Below are 18,943 nucleotides of genomic sequence, written 5' to 3' on the forward strand. Positions count from 1 at the left end.
AGTCTTCAGCTTTAACGCGTTTTGTTCAACCGCGTGGACTGAAGCTCGTGGCACTGAAAGTACAGTACGGGAAACGAGCGGGGACACGTTACATCATCATCTTCATCATCAGCGCACCTTCACGCAGGTGCCACGGACACCCGGAAGAACTACTACTCGCCACAGATTCAGTGAAGAAGAATCACAGTCATGTCGGAGCTGAAGAAGAACAGAATGTTTATTGTGCTGATGGATCTTCTGTGTGTCGCCGTGGGTGAGTCTCGTCCTTTTTAAAGGGCTTTTCTGTCTAAAACCTAAGCTTGACGAGTGATTGTGAAAGTTCGAGTTCACCAAAGTTCACCTGCCACCTTTACCGTGCTTCTATCCATTGGAAACAAGCAAACTTACTGGAAACTAGCAACGCTAACTTGTTTATGTATTAATTTTTCGTCAGTGACTATGGCAGTGATGTCTGAAATGCTGAAAAATAAATCTATTAATGTAAAGATAGTGTAAAAATGTTGTTTTTATATAAATATTTTTGAAAAGTTTTGATGTATACCGTCATAGATATGTTTTACATTTGACTATGTATATATTTTAACTGTAAATAATATCTATTTTATATTTTCATAATTATCTATTTTCATATGTCTATTTTATCTATAGATATATGTGTATATTTACATATATAACTTAGTTTGTTGATATAAATTGAATAGTTATATGTCAAATCATAAGTTTGAATAATAAATACACCAGATTTTAATCTGTTTCATCATTTACTCGCTGTTTACTGTCCCACAAGTTGTTTCAAACCTTTGTGAGTTTAATTGATTCTTTTGGAAACAGAAGAAGATATTTTAAAGAAAGCTGCAAGCCTGTAACCATTGACTTCCATTCGTTTTTTCTACTATGGAAGTCAGTGGTTACAGGTTTCCAGCTTTTCTTCGAAATATATATTTTTTGTGTTCAACAGAAGAAAGACACTCAAACAGGTTTGGAAGAATTGTAGGGAGAGTAAAAGATGACTGAATTTGTGTTTTCGGGTGATTATTTATCATTAACTAATAATAAAAGATGTTATATTCAGGAATTAGCTATTTAACTTGAATATGTAGTTATTATTATTATTTTTTTACATTTATGAAAACATTGTCTAGATCCCGAGAAAGCAAATAAATGTCATGATCCAAACGCATTTAATAACATGCCGATTGATTTTTCTGCACTCTGTATATTGAGTTATGTAACTTATATGTTGAGCAATATAAAGCCTGAGGTGTTTAATTTGTAAGTTTAGTGCGACATTCCTCTCAAGTTTATCATACGTGGTAATTATGTATTTCATGCCACTAACAGTGGCATGAAATACATGGAAATAAATGGGAAACTCTTTTTTTTTTTCCCCATCAGCTATCAGACTTTTAAATGGATAACCAGTGGACACAAACAGTTAAAATTTTTTTTTGCTCAGTAACACACTATATTCTTCATCCAGTTTGCACTTTTAATGCATACAGTTGCACTTAATCTGCTCCGGCCATTATACTGTTGTTTGCACATAAGCCAATTGCAATAGGCACTTTTTGCAAAATAAGCGCAATTTCAAACAATTATTCTACATTGTTTACATCTCGTCACCTTGGAATTATAAGGTTCTATCTGTGTTCTAAATGATTTCGAGATATTGAGCTTTAAAGTTTTTGCATTCCATATAGCAAACAGCTTGTGTGTAACATTTGTTTTTTAAATAAAGTCTTAAAATGTAAACAACGTATAAAAAACATGCCATAAAGTAATTAAGTTGTCATTTAATAAGAATATGTCAATAACTCAATTCTGACAAAAATGTCAGATAGAACCTTAAAATTCTAAGCAGATGATCTGTTTACATAGTAATATAAATTATTGACATTCATAGATATTTATACATACACATTTCATATTAATACTTCTATCACTTCTGTGTATATATATGTGTATGCCGTGTATGATGTGTATATTATGTGTATGACTTCACTGTGGACGGCAAAGTAAGAATGTCATTGTACAGGGAAACGTGTTTCTTTACTGTACATGACAATAAACAAATTGGATTAATAGAGACAACCTATCAAGGTTGTTAAAATAATACTCAAGACTGAGAGGTCAAATCTGACACGCACCCGCGCACACAACCACACACACACACACACTATTCAGTAATTTTCTTGTCGGCTTAGTCCCTTTATTAATCCAGGGTCGCCACAGCGGAATGAACCTCCAACTTATCCAGCAAGTTTTTACGCAGCGGATGCCCTTCCAGCTGCAACCCATCTCTGGGAAACATCCACACACACACATACACACACACTCATACACCATGGACAATTTAGCCTACCCAACTCACCTGTACCGCATGTCTTTGGACTGTGGGGGAAACCGGAGCACCCGAAGGAAACCCACACAAACGCAGGGAGAACATGCAAACTTCACACAGAAACGCCAACGCAAACCAGCGACCTTCTTGCTGTGAGACGACAGCACTACCTACTGCGCCACTGCTTCGCCCCCCCACACACACACAAAAACCCTCAAATTTGTATAAAGCATTCACCTTATTCTCCGCCAACCAGTGGGCGCTGCCATTTGAATCTTTTTGTCTCGAGACTTCCGGTCACATTCACTTCCATTAATTTTTTGACGTTAAAAACTGCTCGTTACGCTGCTTGATGTTGCAATTTGATATTTTCTTATTATATTATTCTACTTGGTCTGTGTCGTCATGCAAACATTTGTTTGTAGAGCAAGTAGTTTGACCATTTTCTGCCGTTTATTATTCCTAATCATTTCTCCCATAGGCGACTGAATCGGAAGTTCTAAGACAATCGCGAAAACAGGCGCACTTCCGCATTTAAGAATAGGGTCAATAGACAAACCCAAATATTTAATAGAAATGTAATGCTATACAATATAAATTATATTGACAAAAGATAACCCATCGTTATGTTTTGTCCACTTTTTTTTAAACAACCCAGATTTGTTTAGTTTTCAATGATTATTGTGTCTACCTCAGTAAGAAATCACTTTCCCGAACTCTCGCGCTCAATCTGTTCAGTTGGTGGAATAAACTCCCTAACTGCATCAGAACGGCAGAGTCACTCGCTGTCTTCAAGAAACGACTAAAAAGTCAACTATTTAGTCTCCACTTTCCTTACTAATCTGCAATTGCCTCTCTGACTCCTCCTCTAACTACATTAAAAAAAAAATGTTTTGCTTCTTACACTTTTTTTTACACACCTGAAACTTGCCTACAGCACTTATTCATTGTTGCTCTTATAGTTGTGTAAATTGCTTCCTTGTCCTCATTTGTAAGTCGCTTTGGATAAAAGCATCTGCTAAATGACTAAATGTAAATCTACTTGGATACATCCAGGTGCGGCGCGTTGACAGATTGTGTGTGCGCTCTATGACAGAATTTTTTGGGTGTGCCCTCTAGGAGAAGAGGGAGGTGGGGGGTTGTTACCCTTATAGTAACTCCTGTGGCCCCTAAACAGCGTGGACCATTAGAATTGCCCTAACTTTCCCCCCTAGTGATGCCACTGGATATATCTATATATTTGAGTGTGTTCACATTATGTTGCAGAAGCATGTTAATAATACAGTAATATTATCAGTCATTCAGTACCATGATGATGGAGTCCAAAGACTATTGTTTAAATTGAATATGATACATTATTTAGGTTTATATATAAATATTTATATTCTATTCTATTTTATTATATTATATTATATTATATTATATTGTTACATTATGTGTTAAATTTGTATTATTTAAAAAAAAATTTCTACAAATTATATTTAACAGGCCAAGGAGATTTTCACAGTAGTTCCTGTAATATTTTTCTTCTGGGGAAAGACAATTTATTTTAGTTTGGCTTGAGTCTTCAATTTTTAAAAAACTATTTTATGGACAATTTTATTAGCCCCCTATTAGAAATATTTATTTATCAAATGTCTATACAGCAAAACACTTTCTAACAATCTATATTAAATTATCCTAACTAGCCTAGTTAAAATAATAACTTAGAAAAGCCTTTAAATTGCACTTTTGTCTTGCTAAATAACTAAAATGTTATATCGGTTATTAGAAATTAGTTCCTAAAACAAAAAACAAAAAAATCTTTCTGTTAAACAATGCTTGAGAAATATTTGTAAAAAGTATTAAAAAAAAACATCAAAAAAAGAAAAGAAATTACAGGAGGACTAATATACACAAGAGGACTAATAATTTGATTATACATAAAATAAACACCACCAGTCCAAAGTTTGGGTTCAGTTTTTCTTTTTTTTATTATTATGTTCAGCAGGGTGGCATTTATTAAATGTGATTTAATTTATTAAAATGTTTAATAACTGCTTTTTTATTGTATGTAGTTGCATATGAAATTAATACTTCAAAAATCAATATTGCTTTTATTCCTGTTACCATTAGTAATAATAATAATAATAATAATAATTATAATAGTATTAATAATAATATAAAATAATAATAACAATACTAATAATATTAATTATTATTATTAATTTTAGAGTGATTTTTGAAGGATCATGTGATGAAGCTGAAAATTCATCATTAAAATCACTGGAATAAATGATTAAATTAAATTCTAAACTACTTTTGAACAGTTATTTTATAGTACAATAACATTTCACTCTTTTACAGCGTGTACTGTAGTTTTTGATGAAATAAATGCAGCCTTGGTGAGCAGGAGAAGCTTATTTTAAAACATTTAAAAATCCTGCTGACCTTAATCTTTTGATCGGTAGTGTATGTGGTCATAATTATATATATTTTATTTATTTATTTATAATGTAACTTTGAATAACCGTGCATAAACTAACCCAAACGAGCATCAGTGGGAGTAAATCTGACCATCTGAACAGAGAGTCTCATGATCAATGTCATGTTGTTTTGCTTATCTGATAAGAGGCCTGGAAATAGAGCGGAATCATACATTTTACATCAAAACTTGATTCTTTATAACACTGTTTACCAAACTTCTGGATCCCATCAGTCCAGAGCTGTAGCATTTCATAAGCTCAAAACATGTTCGCGCATGCTCTGCTTTATTTGGCATGAATCAATCTTACCTTACAAAACCTCTGACATTTTTATTTCCACGATGATAGTAACTATGTGACATGTTCCCTTTAATTAACATTTGTGACATTTTTGAATGTCTCTGTCTTTCAAATTGGTTGTGTTAGGCCTGTGACAATAATCAATATATTGACTTATCGCACATCACATGGACATGACCTCAATCATTTTTAATGATGCAAATCCAGCAATATTTTAGCCGACTATGCAACATCTCTTCCTCTATTGGAGCTGTTAGTGTCAGTATTATTAAAAACACTCTAGTTTTTACTATAAATTACTATAATATATTGTCATGTGGGTGTCTGGCGACTGAAAATAGATCTGGTAGCAGATATCACAGCCTCTGTTACTTTTGCCCTCGCACTTGTTTGTTAACATTTATTATTATTTATTTAGGAGGATATGTGCTTACACATTCTGATTCTGCTTGATTATAACATTGTTAAAATGAATGCAATTAAATTAATTATTCTTAAGAATCAAATACTTTGGAAGAGTGTACTGCATTGTGATGATATTACATTGTTCTAACATTATATAAGGAGTGGCGTAAAATGGTCTAAAAATGACAATACTCACCGGTCACTTTATTAGGTACACCTTACCAGTACCGGCTTGGACCCACTTTTGCCTTCAGAACGGCCTTAATCATTCATGACATAGATTCAACAAGGTACTGGGAATATTCCTCAGAGGTTTTGGTCCATGTTGACATGATGGCATCAGGCAGTTGCTGCAGATTTGTCGGCTGCACATCCATGATGCCAATCTCCAGTTCCACCACATCCTAAAGGTGCTCTACTGCAGTTGCTCTCAACTGGTTTGGCCATGGGACCCACATTTTTACATGGTCATCAACCCGCGACCCAAATTTTTAGGAACTATAATATATAATTTTAGGAATTATAATTAATTTGTATTTATTTGTTAACATACACAAGTAGTGACAAATAAATCATAAGAAAATCCCCTAGACTTACAAATAAACAATATTTTATTACTATCATTTAACAAAATGTCTCAAATTATAGAAATATTACAAAGTAAAAACGACAAATGTTTGGCTTCTAAACGTGCTCTTGTGAGGGCACATCACTACATATGAAACACTGAGTTTTTAAGCCTTTTGAGTCGACAGTATATTTAAATCCATACTTTACATAACCGGGGTTGTACTTGTAATTCAACAAATTTGTTGCTATAATTAAATCAAATTTCACATGTTAAACAGTACAGTTGTCGCTCGTGCATTTCAAAATAAAAGTCTGGTATAAGCAAAATAAGTTAAAAATGAAACGTTTGCTGTTTTTTTTGACCACACACGCGACCCACCAGTTGAGAAACACTGCTCTATTGGATTGAAATCTGGTGACTGTGGAGGCCATTTGAGTACCTCGGTTGTAACGAGTAGTTATTTGAGTTACTGTTGCCTTTCTATCAGCTCTAACCAGTCTGGCCATTCTCCTCTGACCTCTGGCATCAACAAGGCATTTGCGCTCACAGAACTGCCGCTCACTGGATATTTCCTCTTTTTTGAACCATTCTCTGTAAACCCTAGAGATGGTTGTGCGTGAAAATCCCAGTAGATCAGCAGTTTCTGAAATACTCAGCACCAACAATCATGCCACATTCAAAGTCACTTAAATCCCCTTTGTTCCTCATTCTAATGCTCGCTTTGAACTGCAACAGATCGTCTTGACCATGTCTACATCCCTAAATGCATTGAGTTGCTGCCATGTGATTAAAAATTTGCGTTAATGAGCAGTTGGACAGGTGTACCTAATAAATGTTTGGTGTAATATATTGTACAACAAAAAATGAGATATGGTGACAGGCCTAGTTTGTGTGCTGCTGTATTTTTTCTGTCAGGATCCTGCTTTGTATGTCAGCACCAACTGTTATTGGAAATAGCACATAATAACAGTGTAATGCTACACCGGTGTAATGAACTGTGCAGCATTGTCTAGATGTGCTCAGCTGTGTCCTCTACTGAAGCGTAGATCATCACAGTAATAATGGCCATCGGTACATTTAAAAGTGTCTCTGTGCATTATTATAGAAGTGAACAATACTTTACTATACTGGAAGTTTTAAAGGGAACCTATTATGCCTCTTTTTACAAGATGTGTGTGTGAAGTTTCAGCTCAAAATACCACACAAATAATTTTTTATAACTTCTCCTTTTAGGCTTTCATCCAAATTGTGGCGTTTTGGTGCCTGTTGCTTTAAATTTAAATGAGATACAAATGCCTCAAAACAGGACTGACGTTATCACTGAAAAACCGAAACTGCGTCCTAAACTCCACATTTGTAATGCCTCTTATGCCTAGATCACACTACAGGATTTTAAGCCTGGTTTTGACCCCAATTTGCAAGCTAAAATGCTCGCAGAGAGATCGGATCGGTGTGAAAACCACAGCAATTTAAAGACACAAAATCAAGTCATGTAGTCTGAACAACCCAGCAATCTGCTGATGTTTAAAGTTATGTATTGTGACCTAGGCTTTAGTCGCTGACATTATCTTCAGCTGGTATGGCATAAACTCTAATAGCGGACGGCTGCTTCTCACTCTGGGCTGTCAATTAGAGATGCGCGGATGGCGGTTACAGCCGCGGAATCCGCGGATAAACCGCGGATCGGGCGGATGACGTGACGAAAAACAATATTTTAATTAAATTCGGGCGGGTGGCGGGCGGTTGTACTGTTTTTGTACACATAGCTGGCGCACCAACGAAAAAGCCTAGGACTGACTTCACAGAATGAGAGGAGGAATCGGATACACTAATTCTGGATGAAGTACAGAAGTCTTCCTCTACAAAATTAAGTATAGACGGATCAGCAGAGGAAAATCTACTTTCCTTTTGGGAGATACAAGGCCAGGCATTCCCACGTCTACAGCACCTTGCCAAGAGAATTCTATGCATTCCAGCAACAAGTGCTGCGAGCGAGCGCTCCTTCAGTGCAGCAGGGCGCATTAGAGGCCAGGCGCTCTCGTCTGAATGTTGAAATGATGTGTCAATGCGTTTTCTATTAGGCTACTATAATAAAAAAAAATTGTACAGTACAGTGCGTTTCATTTAGACTATTTATTTATTTATTTATTTTTGTCCCTGTGCACCGATTGGAGACGGAGTTCACTGCTGATATTCTGAGAGCTTTATAGGGTGCTTCTCATTTCTTATTTGTGTATCCTCGTTTCCTTCCCTTGCTTTCTTTCCTTGTCTTTCCACCCCTATAGGATGCGAGGGAAGGACGCAAAAAAAAAAACTCTAGGACCGAGGAATCGAATCAAGTGAAAAGACACGTCCTCGTATTGTTTAGCGTCACTTCAAAGCGTCAATTAATGCTGGATTTGACTTGCACGTTTGGATTAACTGCATGTCATTAAAGTCATTCTCTATTTTCTAATAATCAATAAAGAAACATTCATTTAATAATAAAAAGGAATAAGCCATTCAAATAAAGAGCTCAGTCAGCAGATGGCGGGCGGGTGCGGTTTAAAAATTGGTCAAAAATGTTAGTGCGGATGGATGGCGGACGGATGATGAGTTTTATGATGCGGTTGCGGATGAAATAATAGCCCATCCGCGCATCTCTACTGACAATGCTAATAAGGGAGAGATCGTCACTAGTGGGCGGGGCTTCTTCCCTCTGATGTCACGTACAATGGGAGAATGTCAATCAAAGTGTTTCTGCAGACTGTTTTTATTTAAGTGTGATTATATAACTATATAATTAATTAATTTCTACCATTAGAAGCTGGCTATATTACACACAAGTGTGTATAAACCCCTTTTCTTTGATACAGCTATATGCTTGGGTTAATCTGTGCAGTCTGGTAGCTGCATTCATATGACTCAGAGAGACAGTAACATTTGTAAATCACTTTTACTTGGTTTCACTGGAGTGTGAGTCAGATCGTCATCCGAGAAGTGTTCATTAACTGCTGCTGCTTCAGCAAACTCTCTCACAGATCAAGACTGATGAGTCGAAAGCCATTTAAACCACTGCCAGGTTTTGGCGGACTGGGATCTGCTTGCATTTAAAGCAATAGTTCAACACTTTAGCAACACTTTACAATAATGTTTTTTTTAAGTTAAAGCTGCAGTAGGTATTGTCTTCAGAAACATGTTTGGTTGTGCTGGTTGAAAGTCTCTTCACATTCTAATAGTAATGTTTAAAGTAAATGATCTAAATGTGTTTATATGTATTTTTACATTCCAGGTAAAGCATAAGACAAAAAAATGTTTATCCAATTAAAAATTGTCAGGCCGATTACTCCCATTATTCTGATAGATAAGTAGTCCAAACTGTCTGTCAGCAAATGTAGATTTGAACAACTGCGCACCCGTTCACGCAGATACGCTGATGTGCGTTCACGAGTGACGGCGTTAAAAACAAATGCTGAATCGAAACTTTCAAAATTCTAAATCAATATTGGAACCAGTTTTACACGCTGGAGGAGGAACGACACCATGGCTGAAGTATTTCTGTTAGACATGTAATGTTCTGTTTTAAAACTCTTTTAGCCACGCAAAGCTGATGTAGATTGTGTTGTTATGAATGGCCTATATGCACAGAAGTGTTGTTCAGTCACTGAAATCTTCCAGAGATAGATTAATTTGACTATTTTTGTTTCATAAGGGACCTTTTACGGCATTGATAATCAGGAATGGGTACCGAAAGTCGGTACTTTATCGGTATCGATGCTACATTATAAAAGACCAAAGTATAGACAAGCTCTGACGTTAACTGTTCTGTTATCGATACTGGAGAATTATTGCTTACTACACATTACTTACAATAGCATGATTTAACTAACCCAGTTGTCTAATTTGCAGTATTTGATATTCGTCTGCACAGTTCGCAATCTCATCTGAGAAATGCTCGTGTTTCTGGTGAAAGCATCAAGTATAAAAGCCTTCACAGTTCTTGGCTCTGCGCTCGTGCACTCAGCGGAGGCTTGCGCTAAGCGCAAACACATAACTCGCGACAGACTCGTGCTCACACAGCTCGTAAGCTTGCAGAGTGAACCAAACGAGTTGTATATCCCGAGTGGACAGCGACAATGCACGTTGCAACAAACGCAGCAAGTTGTTTTCTTGTATAAGCGGAAACTTAAGCAATCTTTCTAAGTGAAAGTATCTTTCAAAAGTGCATTTACTGCAGAGCAAAGTTTTGACTGCCTACCTACTAACGGGAACTTTACATCATCCACATCGTTATGCCAGCAGTCAATCACCTAAACTAGTATAACATTAATAGTTAAATAAACACACACATTCAGTTAAAATGAAAGCAGTATTTTTCTGCAGCAGCCTAAATAAATCTTAAACATTAAAATGCTTTTACATCAGCTGTATTTACAAATATCTTGCGAATAGCCTAATAATAAACTATGCTTATTAGAAATTATAAAATAAAACAGCTTGTTTTTACATTGCAAGATGCCCCAAAACTGTATTAAAAACACAGTAAACTCCCAAAACACGTTAATGAAAAATTCTAAACATTATTCTCATTTAACTTCATTTTGCAACTCAAAGACGGTATTTTCAACTGCAGGGAGCACAATAAACCAAGAAAGATCCCGACTTCTGCCAGAAAAATCAAACATGTTGATTTTTCTCCAAACGAATGGTTAAAAACTGAGTCATTTTCCTTCAAACCATTGTACATTCTTTTATAGAAAAAATATTTATGTATTTATTTGTTTAACAATTATTGCTTTCGTTTAATTTTACATTAAAAACGTAATAATAAAATATAGTTGTTAATTCTGTTCAATTAGTTTTTTTTCATTATAAAACACTACAAAAAGTACAGATAAGAGAACTGTTCAAGTATCGAACCGATAAGCAACCCATTACTGGGAAACATACATACACACTCATTCACACACATACACTATTGACAATTTAGTTTACTCAATTTATCTATAGCGCATGTGTTTTGACTGTGGGGGGAACCGGAGCACCTGGAACCCACCCTAACACAGGGAGAACATGCAAACTCCACACAGACATGCTGAGTGACCAAGCCGAGGCTCGAACCTGCAATCTTCTTGCTGTAAGATGATTGTGCTAACCACTGTGCCACCATGCTGCCTTTTTAAAAAATTGTTATAATTATTGTTTGTTTTTTAAATTAAGTTATTTTTAAGTATAGAAAAAATCCTACTAACAAAAAATGATTGGGATATTTTTATATCTTTTTTTAATTTCATTTTTGAATTTCGTATTTTTTTTATTTTTATTTTTACATTTCCGACCTTTTATATTTTTATATTTTTAAAGTTATTAAAAAACTAATTTCCTACTGAAAAAAAAAAACGATTGGAATTTTAAATTAATATTTTTAAATGTATTTATTTGTTCATACATTTGTTTTGTTTTTTTATTAGTTTATTATCTTTTTTTAAATTTTTGTTTTTTACTTTTTTAAATTATTTAAAAAATTAATTTCCAACATGCAAAACTGAATGGGATTTTATTTATGTCTAAAAAAATTAAAAACTTTTTTATTTCATTATTTTTTATTTTATATTTTTATTTTTGTCTTTTATTTTTTTAAGTTATTAAAAAAACAACTAATTTCCTACTAAAACAATGAAGGGGATTTAATTTTTTGATCATTTTTATTACAATTCTTTTATTTATTTATTTTTTTAAATATTTTGTGCAGCATGGTGGTGCAGTGGGTGGCACAATCGCCTCACAGCAAGAAGGTCGTTGGTTCGAGCCTAGGCTGGATCAGTTGGTATTTCTGTGTGATGTTTGCATGTTTTCCTGTGTTGGCGTGGATTTCCTCCGGGTGCTCTGGTTTCCCCCACAAGTCCAAAGACATGTGGTATATGTGAATTGGGTAAGCCAAATTGTTCATAATGTATGAGTGTATGGCTGTTTCCCAGTGTTGGGTTGCAGCTGGAAGGGCATCTGCTGTGTAAAACATATGCTGGATAAGTTGGCGGTTCAGTCCGCTGTGCCCATCCCAGATTAATAAAGGGACTAAGCCGAAAAGAAAATTAATGAATGATTTTTTTTTCATTATTATTTTTACAACTTTATTGTAATTTTCTACAGAAAATGAATTTTTGATTCCCTGTTGCAGTTTGAACATTTTATTAGGTTTTAAATAATCAACATCAAAATGTAAAATAATGAATTTTTACCGTAATCTTCTAAACAACTCATTTTTACACCAGACAACACTGATTGACCAATGAATGTGGGTTATTTCTGTCAATGTGGGCGTGGCCTACTGATAAAACCTACCTGTGCCATTCAGGCAACTCTTCAATGTGCACTAACAAGAGAGACAAACTCAAAGAAACGTGACCAAAATAATGAACCCCATGCTTTTGTGTTTGTGTCTGCACATTCTTGCGGTACTGTTTGCGTGATGTGATGTGGAGCTGCGTGTCGAGGCTTGCTGTAGATTCATGCCTGTGCAAGTGCAGCTTCAGGAAAGTCACACACACTATTCTGTGCTGTCAACACTGGATAGGAACTGTGCTCAAATCAGCCCCAGTTACATGTCTGTCCAGACAAAAGCAAATATTTGTGCATGCCTGGGTATGGTTATCTGGGACAGAGGGATGATTTTTAATGTCATTTTTGTGCAATAAACATTTAAATAAAAGTAATTATATGATGATATCTGTAAAGGGCTGCATGGTTCATTAAAATAAAGCTGAAATTGGTGAGAGTGATTGTTAATCAGGGTACGTTTCAGAATAGTATGTTTAATTTTTAATTAAAATTTCCTTTTTAACACAAGACGTAATAATTTAATGTAATAGTACATTTGATTTAATGATGATAATAACAATATTTGTTTTTTTATTCAATATTATATTCTTATACTGTATTATTATTATTATTTAATTTATTTGACATTTTATTTTATATATTTTTATTTTATATAATATTATTATTATTTATTTTATTCAATTATACATATTTAAATTTATATTTTATTTATTTTATAATATTTTCATTATTATTTATTTTATTTTACATTATTTAATATATATTTTATTTATTTTATATTATATTATTATTATTTGTCATTTTACAGATTTTATTTTATATTATAATATTATTTATTTTATATATTTTAATTTATATATGTATAAATATTAGTTTTATTTGACATTGTTATTATTTATTTAATTTGACATATTTTAATTTATATTTAATTTATTTTATATTAAATATTTTTTTACTTTTTTACATATTTAAATTTAAGTTTTATTTATTTTAGATATTATTATTTATTTTATTTTATTTATCTTAATTTAGATTTATATTGTTATTAGTTATGTATTTTACATATATTTTATATTGTATTATTTTAATTGATATTTTTATTATATTTTTATTATTTATTTTATATATTTTAGTTTATTCATTAATTCATTTTCTTTTCGGCTTAGTCCCTTTTTATGCAGCAGATGCCCTTTCAGCTGCAACCCATCACTGGGAAACATCCGTACACACTCATTTGCACACATACGGACAATTTAGCTTACCCAATTCACCTATATGCATGTGTTCAAACCTGTGGGGAAAACCGGAGTACCCAGACGAAACCCACATGAACATAAGGAGAACATGCAAACTCCACACAGAAATGCCGGGCCTCAAACCAGCAACCTTCTTTCTGTAAGGTGATTGTGCTACCCACTGCGCCACCATGCTACCTTTATTTTGTATATTCAATTCATATATATATATATATATATATATATATATATATATATATATATATATATATATATATATATCATGTTTCTGATGGAAAGATTTGAATTATTATTAATAATAATTGTATTATATATATATATATATATATATATATATATATATATATCTTTTATATTGTTTTATTTTAAATATTTTCATTAATAAGTTTTTTTTATATTATTATTTATTTTATATAGTTTTATTTTATGTTATTATTAATTTCATTTGACATATTTTAATTCATATTTAATTTATTTTATATTGTATATATTTTTTATTTTATAATCATGTTTTGTAAAAAATACAGAAAACTTTTATAAAATTTGTTTAAAATTGTGCCGCCCTACAAGAAAATACAGAAAAAAATCCCTGAGCAATATTTACTGTGCCTGCATTAAAAAAGCCAATTTAAATTTTTTATTATTATTTTTTTTTTTGCAAAAAGAGCATTTAAAAAAATCTAAACAAATGTTTTTTTTCCAGTGTAAATATGCTTTTGTAGAATGGAAGGATTCCACCCTGTAAAAGTGACAAGTTGTCTTTATTTTAAAGGAATAGTTCACTCTAAAATAAACATTTACTCGCTATTTACTCCCCTCAAAAGGGATTCCAAACCTTTTATGAGTTTCGTTCTTCAGTTGAACACAGAAGAAGATACTTTGAAGAAAAATTGACTTTCACAGTGTGGTTACAGGTTTCCAGCATTCTTCAAAAAATCTTCTTTCGTGGTCTACAGAATAGCAAAACTCCTAAATGTTTAAAATAAAGTGTGAATAAATAATGTCAGAAATTTCAATTTAGGGTGAACAGTCCCTTTAAAAGAAAGTGAGTAAACTCAGTGTAACTTTTAAGTTAACTATTAAGCTGGCTTAACGTCATTATACACAGTTTTACTTTATTTTAGTGTGACTGATTTTCTCATGTTTTAGGTAGTCAACTAATAGTTGTATTTACAGTGTTAAATGTTCCATAGGGGCCAATAAATTATCTTTATATTAAGTGTACAGGGAGCCATGGCAGTCCAATTTAATGTCTATGACTTGATTTCCTTTTTCCTTTGGTGCATCAGCAGTTTGAGAAGAACTGATGAGTTGATGTTTGTGTTTGGCTCATAAAATCCTCCACAGGATGCGGAGGTTGAGTCTCTGCTGTTCTGCCTTTCCTCTTCCTGTGTCCCATGATTCCCTCTGATTTGTTGACAACACCCCAGGTACTTAAAGTCAAGCCCTCTGATGTATAGAAATCACACACATGACAAGCTTCCTGGGAAAATGTAAATGACAGGATTTCCTTGAAATAACTGGACTGCGGGTTTAGTATAGTGAGACAAAGTAATTAATATCAGCTGTCAATCATTCAGTCAATGCCTTCTTCCTTCAGATGACAGGAGCTACAACCGCGAAAATGTGAAGCGCTGAAGATGAGAGAATGAAAATAACACCTACAGTTACTAATAATGGAACATCTTATTAGTGATCATATATAATAATAAAAGACTAGAATAAAAGACTTCCAGTGGGTTCAAGTCTGCTATGAAAATAACTAAAGCCATTCACTGTAAAGTCTGTGGGATGGGGTTTACAGGTAACAGAGGTGGGTAGAGTATCCAAAATCTATACTCAAGTAAAAGTACAAGAACTTGCGGAAATTTTTATTCAAGTAAAAGTTACAATCCTAAAAGCTACTCAAGTAAGATTAAAACATTACTCTAGTAAATATTTACTAGTTACTTTTGATCATTTATATATATATATATATATATATATATATATATATATATATATATATATATATATATATATATATATATATATATATATATGAGCAATATCACACGAGTAGCAGTGCGATATGGCTGTTTACCGGCACTGGTGGGAGGCGTGCCTTAAGCAGGTCGCACACCAGAAACTCCGCACAGCGCCGCCACATGGCGCGCACATGACAGTTTAAAGTAGCACACACCAGGCGCGCACATTCACATAATATTTAACATGAAACTAATCAGATGTCGCTCTGTGGTGCGGCTGAAATATGAACTGCGTCCTAAGTCGTGGTTAGGCGCCGCCGACTTGCGGCGCCGGTGTATGTACCCTGATAGAAACCTATGTTTACAAATCTAAAATGCATGGTGTTGCGCAGCGCGTCGCCTAGCGGCGCTTCTGGTGTGCGATCTGCTTTAGTGCTCCCACCAGTGCCGATATACAGCCATATCGCACTGCTACGAGTGTGATGTTGAGTTTATACAACAGTTTGACAGCATAATTGTGTATATAAAAACAAAATCAAACATGGAGGGTCTCAAAAATCCTTTGGAACTACTTTCTTCCGCGTTGGATTCAAATCATAAGCTGACAGTTGAACAGCTGAGCAAACATCTTTTAAACTATAGATCTGTAGTATCTGCTTTTTGCTGGTTGTATGTGGGCGAAGTAATGCAGAAAGGGTAAAGAGGCTGTACGGGTGCTGATATTACTTAAATATATCACGTCTATCAGTCAATCAGATTCGAGAACCAGACAGAACTGTTGTATGTGTGTGTGTCTATGTATATATATATATATAAAGGGTGTCACGATCCTCCAAATCCTCGATTCGATTACATTTTCGATTCTTAAGTCACGATTCGATTCGATTTTCGATTATGAATAATTAATTAATTAATGACCAATTAATTATTTGTAGCCTACAGTTTAAACTATGTGACCTGCATGGTCTTTGTTTTACCCATAAACAAATCATACAGCAAATGAATAAATGCAAGATACACGCATAATTACCACCTGTCAATCACTTTTTCTGCGGGACTCGTGAATAGGCAGTGATCTGTGTCCTTATAATGGCGTCGGTAAAAAAGATGCACAACCAACAGGAACCAGCCAACAGTATCTGAGGTGTTCGCTAAAATGACAGTACAAGTGAGTGAAAGATTGAAGCAGTCCTCTGACTGCCTGGATCTGCTGTCTCGAGCGCATGGCTGTGTGTGTGCGCGTCTGTGTCTGTGTGTGTAGTCACGTGATGTGCATTTTCAGAGGTAGAGAGGAAGGAGGGCTGCTCAGAAATGCTACACACCAATGTGGATGTCAAATCGTTGTCGTTCTAAAATGGCATTTAAAAACAAAGACAGTGTAAACAGGGCCTGAGTGTGTACTTTTCGCGAGCATTTGCAACGGGGGCGGGCGGAGGATCGCGATGTCGGTGTTGTCTATCGGACGAACCGTACGTAATACGTACATAGCAGAGCTTGCAAAACTGTTTTTTTTGTCAATAACATGAACGTTGTCAACATAACTCACTGGAAATCCAAAATGCTTACACACCGGCGACTTCATTGAAAGAGGAGAGGGTTTAAGTTCTGTCGACGGGTCTCCTGCTTCTGCAGTTTAACAAGCACTTCAACAAGCCTGTTTTTTCCCGCTTGGCAAGCCAGGCTGACGTGACATGGGGGCGTGGCAGCATCAACGATTCTATTTTTTGATTCGATTATCGAAATTGAGCATAAATTTCGATCGATGTCGATTTAAAATCCCCTAATATATATATATATATATATATATACTATGTGTGTGTGTGTGTGTGTGTGTGTGTGTGTGTGTGTGTGTGTGTGTGTGTGTGTGTGTGTGTGTGTGTGTATATATACACATACATATATATATAATCTGACCCAGCCGGGACTCAAACCAGCAACCTTCTTGCTGTGTGAGGCGATACTGCCTAGCACTTAGCCACTGCACTGCACTAGCCACTGTGTCGCCCCAATATATTCGTTATCAAGATAATTTAGGCTCTGTAGAAGAAAGTTATAAAGGTTTGAAGCATATATTTTAATTTTTAACTTTGCAATCACATTAATAGGTAAACTGTTTTTTACATGCGCTCCATCAGTGAGAGTTTTCCTCCTCCAGATCTCTTTTGTTTCCCTCTAAAACGCCCTGTTGCGTTACCAAGAGAACTCTCAGTTTTGTGATGGTCCAGTACGAGTTGTCAGCCGCATATTTCAGCAAATATTTCATTTACTTTGCACTGTTGAGGAGCTCTGAACATTCTGATTCAGAGAGTTTTGTACTTCTCTCTGAATAAGCTCGGGACGTCCCATCCAGATACCATCAGAAAACATGCCAAACTGATTTAGCTCAAACCCTGTGATATTCAGAGAAGCTGTTGCGCTGAACGCTCAGGGGCTTCATCTTTAATTCCTATCAGATGCTTTCCTTCCTTTACTTTAAAGCCGTGCTTCAGTCTCCCTCGTCTGCATCTCTGCACATGGATGCTTTTTAGTTGTATTATATCAGATTACAACCGTCAGAAGGCCATATTTCCTCATTGCAAATGTTCAACAAATTATGTTTGCGGTCACAAATAAGCGTCAAATGGCCAGAATAATGGGACATACTGGAAGCGATCTGGTTTTTCATGTCACGCAGCTCATTTCCAACGGCTCCATTCCAATCTGTTAACTATCAATGGGTCAAAGATGAAAAGGCTTTCAAGCATCAAAACAATAATCGAGTAATGCAGTCTTCACATTCAGTGTTTTCCTCATACACTGGAACATGGCTTTACTTTCTTTATTGGCCACAAGTGGAAATTCATCTTTGGCTTCACCACACATACAGATCAACGTTCACATTACACACATCACAGAAAAAGCAGGCTTCACAAATACACTCAGCGTTATCACGTATATCACATTAAAAAACAAATTTAAAAACCTTTACATACTTAAAACCCAGTATTTAAAATTCTAATGGCACTCAACACAAAGGACATTTGATACACATTTTTCTTTACTTGAGGTTGCCTATTTACTTGAGGTTGTCTTCTTGATGGCAAGAGCTCAAATGTTATATTTAAGGGATGGGAACAATCTTCAATTAATCAGCTTTACCTACAATTGCACTGGCAGTTTTTACTACTCAACACAGTTTTTGCTTTTCCTTTATTGGCATTAATCCACACCATGCAATCATGCTACACTTTCACGTTCTTGTTTACCATCTCCAGAACATATGACTTACACCAAATTGTTGTAACCTCCTAATGAGATATAATCTCTGCATTGCTTTTTCA

General features: G+C 34.7%; 1 protein-coding gene across 1 annotated transcript in view; it reads left to right on the forward strand.

Annotated features, from left to right (window-relative positions):
- plpp2a (phospholipid phosphatase 2a) overlaps nt 1-18,943 on the forward strand; it is a 76,765-nt gene continuing 57,822 nt past the window's right edge. The window contains exon 1 of the mRNA XM_687169.11: nt 1-253. Within this exon, the coding sequence (XP_692261.7) occupies nt 190-253 (64 nt within the window). The 5' untranslated portion in view covers nt 1-189. The remainder of the gene's footprint in view (nt 254-18,943) is intronic.

The sequence above is a fragment of the Danio rerio genome, chromosome 2 (genome assembly GCF_049306965.1).
Source record: "Danio rerio strain Tuebingen ecotype United States chromosome 2, GRCz12tu, whole genome shotgun sequence".
NCBI lineage: Eukaryota > Metazoa > Chordata > Actinopteri > Cypriniformes > Danionidae > Danio > Danio rerio.